The 6287-nt window shown below is 45.6% G+C and overlaps 2 protein-coding genes across 2 annotated transcripts in view; one reads left to right on the forward strand and one right to left on the reverse strand.

Moving 5' to 3' along the window:
- Positions 1-1608: 1608 nt before the first annotated feature.
- Positions 1609-3265, forward strand: LOC101994888 (stress-70 protein, mitochondrial). Its single transcript, XM_026785847.1, is given in 10 exon segments — positions 1609-1688; positions 1690-2022; positions 2024-2428; positions 2430-2524; positions 2527-2586; positions 2589-2689; positions 2691-2887; positions 2889-3037; positions 3040-3081; positions 3084-3265. Coding segments are annotated over 10 exon segments (1644 nt in total).
- A 315-nt stretch (positions 3266-3580) lies between these two features.
- Dcdc2c (doublecortin domain containing 2C) overlaps positions 3581-6287 on the reverse strand; it is a 77874-nt gene continuing 75167 nt past the window's right edge. The window contains exon 15 of the mRNA XM_013351298.1: positions 3581-3660. Within this exon, the coding sequence (XP_013206752.1) occupies positions 3581-3660 (80 nt within the window). The remainder of the gene's footprint in view (positions 3661-6287) is intronic.

Here is a 6287-nt window from a genome sequence, read left to right on the forward strand (position 1 = left end):
TAGATCAATATGTAAGAGCTAGCCAATAAGAGGCTGGAACTAATGGGTCAGGCAGTGATTAAAAGAATACAGTTTCCGTGTAATTATTTCAGGGCATAAGCTAAGCTAGCCATGTGGGCGGCCGGGCGCCTGGGACTCAGCTCCGCTGCTCTTATTTCAACAGGCGTGCACCACCATCACCTGGCAATGCCATCCTTCCTTGGCCAACATCAGCATCCTCCTGCCTTAGCCTTCCACCATGATCTGGACACCTGTGGCTCTCTGGGGTCCCTCCAAGCCTTCAATACCAAACCGGAACTGCTGAGACATCCAGCTATAAGAACTGAATAGCTCCTGGGGTCTCAGCCTCTCTAACAGATAACTATCATTGGGCTATCTAACACAAAGTGTGTACCCCAATCTAATCAATCCCCTTTGTAATATATATTTTTCTGTAAATAATGCTCCCCCTCGAAAACCTTGACTAATACAGGGACCCTTCTGAGTGGTGCACAGTAAGGTTGAGACACTGTGTTGTGTGCTCTGCAAACCATACAACCTCACATAGGTAGATTCAGCCACTCAGTTCCACCTCACCATCCGACCTGGGCTGGGTGCCCAAACACAGCACAACTCAAGATCACAGAGGGCTGATCTAGCAGAGTGAGGGCTGCTATACAAGCCACTGACCACGTGGCACCATAGTTTAGTGAGTTCTACTGTCGATGTAAAATACACACCAGATTTGAAAGCCTAGTACAGATTGAGGGGGGATTGCCTCTATTTTTATTCTGCATGCACAGCCAAATAATATTTTGGCCTGTGGAATTTAAGAAAGTGTATCATTAAAACTAATTTACCTGTTTCATGCTGGTTTTGTCTTGTAGTGTGATTGTTGGATATTTGGATGCATCTGTCATCTGTAGTCTTTTCCTTTTGGACACTGTGATTTGTTAGTGTCCCCTATATTAAAGGCTTGGTCACTGTCTCATGGTGCTATTGGGAAGTGGTGGAATCTGAAAGAGAGGTGACCTGATGGAAGAAAGTGAGGACGCTGCAGTGTGCCCTCAAAGGGGGGCGGTAAGCCCAGCCTCTTCTCTACTCTCCTGTCTCCCGCGCATCCACCCTGTGATGCGCTGTGATGCCGCAGAATCAAACCAAAGACTGGCTCCTCTGAGACTGTGAGCCAAAATAACCTCTCCCCATCTCAGTGGATTAGCTCGGGCATCTTGTCGCAGCAGCAGCAGCAGCAGGTGACTGGCACGCCACACCCCACCCCTCAGTTCTGCTCCATCTCCATTCATAGTGCCATCTGTGGACAACTGTGCAGGAAGAGTGTGGGACTGCCCACGATCAAAGCTGCACCAGGTGCATTGTGGGTGGAGTCTTACCCGGTAGTGAGACCGCTCTGTTATATAAGACCCTTGGTGACTCTTAGGAAGGTGAGGGCAATGGGGAAAGAAAAGAGGGGAAAGGGAAATGGCGAGCAGACCTAAAGACATACAGAGTCCACTGTCAGTCACAGAGCGTGAACTGCCTGAACCCTTCCTCCTTAAGAAGACCACAGTGGCAGCTCGGGACCTGTGGGGTGTTTGTTCTCTGCTCTCGTGTCCCCTCTGTCCAGCTGCCATGATAAGCGCCAGCAGAGCCGCAGCCGAACGTCTCGTGGGCACCACAGCGTCCTGGAGTTTGGTGGCCGCCCGTCATCAGATCAGTGGCAAGCAAAGGTGTAGTTGTGGGTATTGATTTGAGTACTGCCAACTCCTGTGTGGCGGTTATAGAGGGCAGACAAGCAAAGGTCCTGCAGACTGCTCGAAGTACCAGAACTACACCTTCTGCCTTTACAGAAGCTGGAGAAAAACGTGTTGGCATGCCAGCAAAGCGACAGGCTATCACCAACCCAAACAACACCTTCTATGCTACCAAGCGTCTGATTGGGAGTTGCTATGATGACCCCGATGTACAGAAAGTCACCAAAAATGTTCCCTTTAAAATTGTCCGTGCCTCTCATGGTGATGCCTGGGTTGAGGCTCATGGGAAACTCTTCTCCTAGTCAGACTGGAGCATTTGTGTTGATGAAGATGAGGCTGCTGAAAAAGTACTCGGGTCACACAGAAAAAAAAAATGCTGTGGTCACGGTCCCTGCTCATTTCAATGACTCACAGCGACAGGCCACTAAGGATGCTGGCCAGATAGCTGGGCTAAGTGTTCTTCGAGTGGTTAGTGAACTTCCAGCTGCCGCCCTGGCATATGGTCTGGACACATCTGAAGAAAAAGTCACAGCTGTGTATGGTTTAGGTGGTGGAACCTTTGACATTTCTATCCTGGAAATTGTGGAAGGAATGTTCGAGGTGAACTCCACCAGTGGGGATGCTTCATTAGGTGGGGACAATTCTGACCAGGCTTTGTTACAGCCCATTGTCAAGAGGGAGTTCAAGAGGGAGATGGGTTGACTTCACCAACGACAACCTGGCACTTCAAAGGGTTCGGGAAGCTGCTGAGAAGGCTAAGTGTGAACTCACCTCATCTGTGGAGACTGACATAAATTGACACTTCTTATAATGGATGCTTCTGTACCCAAGCATTTGAATAGGACGCTAACCCGCACTCAGAAGGCATCGCCGCAGATCTAATCAAGAGAACTATTGCTCCGTGTCAGAAAGCTATGCAAGATGCAGACGTCAGCCAGCGTGACATAAGAGAAGGGATTTCTGGTTGGGGGCATGATGAAGATGCCCAAGGTTAAGCAGACTGTGCAAGATATTTTTGGCAGAGCCCCGAGTAGAAATGTAAATCCTGATGAGGCTGTAGCCATCGAAGCTGCCATTCAGGGAGGTGTGCTGGCTGGTGATGTCATAGATGTGCTGGCTGGTGATGTCATAGATGTGTTCCTCCTGGATGTCACTCCCCTCTCTGGGTATTGAAACTCTGGGATGAGTCTTTATGGAACTTATTAATAGGAACACCACTATTCCAACCAAAGAGAGACAGGTATTTTCTCCCACCGCTGAGGGACAAACTCAAGTAGAGATTAAAGTGTCTCAGGGAGAGCGAGAGATGCTGCAGACAACAAACTTCTAGGACAGTTCACTTTGGTTGGAATTCCCCAGCCCCTCGTGGAGTCCCTCAAATTGAAGTTACATTTGACATTGATGCCAATGGTATTGTACACGTTTCTGCCAAAGATAAAGGAATGGGCCATGAACAACAGATTGTGATCCAGTCTTCTGATGGATTAAGAAACGTGTGGAATCAGTTAATATGGCTGAAGGGTTTCTCTGTGTAGCCCTGGTTGTCCTGGAACTTGTTCTGTAGACCACCTGGCATGGAACTCAGAGATCCATCTGAATCTGCCTCCCTAGTGCTGGGATTAAAGGCGTGCGCCCCCACCACCCATAAAAATCTTTAGTGACACAGGCTGGAGCAATTCAGCATCAGAGTTATTCATATTTTCATCAGACAGGGGCAGCCATAATTCCAAATTCCACCTAGGAGCTCACTAGAAATTGTTCTCCTAAGTGGATTTTCCTAACATTGTCGCCACCTCTCCAGAGTCAGGTAAACAGTACTGAGGAGAAGAGGCATCAACCAAACCCTGGGGTCAGGCCAGCTCTTTCCTCCCCACATCCTTATGATATCCTATCCCGGCCAGTGGGACACGAACTGTGGTCACTGATAAACCTGGAGGGGAGGAATGGAAGGGCAAGAAACACGAGAAATGACAGCAAGACGGGCTTTCTGATCAAGCTGCCCTCTTTACTATTCCTCAAGAGCTGTTATATAGGAAACAGGCAAAGGGGGTGGGGGTGGGGGAGGGATATGTCAGGAAAGTCCCATCTACCCCATCTACTGGAATTTAGGTCTGGAAGGTCTCTGGCTTAGAGAAAGAGATATTCACTAACAAAGGAAATGCTAATTGTTTCTAAAGCCTGGAGCCTGCAGGTCTCACCAGGAGACAAGATACCAGGTTAATTTCCTAGGCCCAGAATTTACTCTGCAGAGGTGATAGAGATGAATATTTTACTGAACTTAAGATGGCATAAACAAAATGCAGGTTTCAAAATACAGGTCTTTGATTCCAGCACTATCCCGTCTTTCTGTCCTGCCTCAAACTGGCATCGCAATCTTCTCCATTTCCAACAAAGAAAATCACTTTTCAAGAAAAAAAATTTCAGATTTCATAAAAAAATTAATTTAGAATATACAGGTGTGGGCTTGCAAAATGTCAGTTTCTTTAAAGATGTTGAATTTTGCCAGGCACAGTGGTAGGACTGCAAGTTCAAGAACAGCCTAAGGATCTTAGTGAGCCTCTACCTCAAACTTGAAAAGAAGCCATGGCAATAGCTCAGTGGAGGAGCACTCAGCACTTGCCTAGGATTCACAGAGCACTAGGCATTTCTTAATCCTGCAAAACAAAAGAGCTCTTGCAACACATAAAATCCAACCTGTTATCTTCAAAAGGCAATGTGAGTTCCAGAACAACGTAGACAGCTGGCATTGGAGTTAAAATTTAAAAAAATATATCATTTTAGTTCAGATCAACTTCTAAAACTCTTTTGAACGCAAGTACAAATATCAGTTGAAAACTATTAAGCTTATTAACAATATGTTTAGTGATCTGAACAATAATTACAGTGGGAAATGCATTCAAATCTGGTGGTTGGCAGGTTAGCCAGTTGGGTGGCTTTTAGGTAAAGTTTCACCATGAAGCCCTAACTTGCTATGTAGACCAGGCTTGTCTTAAACTCAGAAAAAATCAACTCTGCATCCTGAGAGCTGGGATCACGATATGACGATATGAGGCACCATATCCCTCACTACATTTAAATTTTTAACATAACCATGTTCAGTGTCTTAGAGATGAAGATATTTACATATCTATTACAGAATTTTAACATTGTAGGTAGAGCACTTACTTCTTTGCAAATAAAACACAAAGATTTATAGCCTTCCAGCTTCTTCAAATGTGACTAGGATTCAAACAAAGTAGAGATCAAAGACATACATGCAAAACATTTAAAAGCCTTCTTAAAAACATTAAGAGGCTGACTTAGAAGCATATATAATTGGCTATTAAAATGTCTGTTAAACAAAATCATTAAATCTCTATTTTAAAAATAAGTACTCTAATAAACTCATAGAGGTATTATTTTGGCCTTTGTAGAAATAAGCAAATAAAAAATAAAAATTATTTCCATAATTAACCCTAAATATTTCCCCTTCAATCTGACAATGGTTGAGTGTAACCGGAGACTGCTCTTTCATTCCCAGCTGCCCAGACCCAAATAATCAAACAGAAACTGAACTAATTACAACAGTGTTTGACCAATGTCTCGGGCATATTTTTAGCTAGCTTTTCCATCTTAAGTTAACCCATTTTTATTATTTTATATTTTACCATGAGGCTTGTGGTTTGTCACCTCTTGCTTCTTGGGCAGCTACATGGCGTCTCCTTGACTCCACCTACTCTGTCTCTATATCTCCTCCAGCCTGGCTATATTCTGCCCTGCCATAGGCCAAAGCATTTTCTTTATTAACCAATGGCAATAAAACATACTCACAGCATACAGAGGGCTTTGTTCTAAAAATCCCCAGGCGGTTCCCTGAGCAGCTAGCAGTGGGAAATGCTTGTGAGCCCCGGTGGATCCCCAGCATCCCCAGCAGGGCAGGCGGGTGCTGGACCCCAGCTCCGGAGTCCAGCACCTGAGCAGGACAGTGAGTTCCCAATGGCAAGCGGGCAGGTGGGTAGGGACATGTGACAGACACATAGTATGAATCAGAACTGAACCTTTATTACTTAGGGGAGAGAGAGACGGAGACAGAGACACATGTGCACACCCCAAGAGAGAGGACAGAAAGAAAAGCTTCAAGATGGGGGGGGTTGGGGGTCATGGGAAGTGGGCATGGCTTGTCCCTTAAAGGGACCAGAGCCCAAAGAATAACAGAGGGGAATCCCACATCAGTTGAGGGGGAAGAGATTTGTTCTTTTAAATATTAACTAGAAAGAATAAAATCACCAAATAAGGGAAGCAGAGCCATCCAGCTGTGATTCGGCCACGGTAACTCCAGTTCTCCCAGGCTTCTGTTGCTGTCTGGATTCTGGTTAGAGAATAAGGCAGGGCCAAGGACCTGCAGCCTCGGGTAGCAATGACCAAGGATCAGACAGGAGAATGAGCTGTACAGAAATCCACCCTGAGGCAACTGGCAAAGGTTTGATCTCAAAAATATATAAAGAACTCAAGAAACTAGACCGTAAAAGGCTAACCAACCCAATTATAAAATGGGGCACTGAGCTGAACAGAGAATTC

This window comes from Microtus ochrogaster, linkage group LG3 (assembly GCF_000317375.1).
Source record: "Microtus ochrogaster isolate Prairie Vole_2 linkage group LG3, MicOch1.0, whole genome shotgun sequence".
Taxonomy (NCBI): domain Eukaryota; kingdom Metazoa; phylum Chordata; class Mammalia; order Rodentia; family Cricetidae; genus Microtus; species Microtus ochrogaster.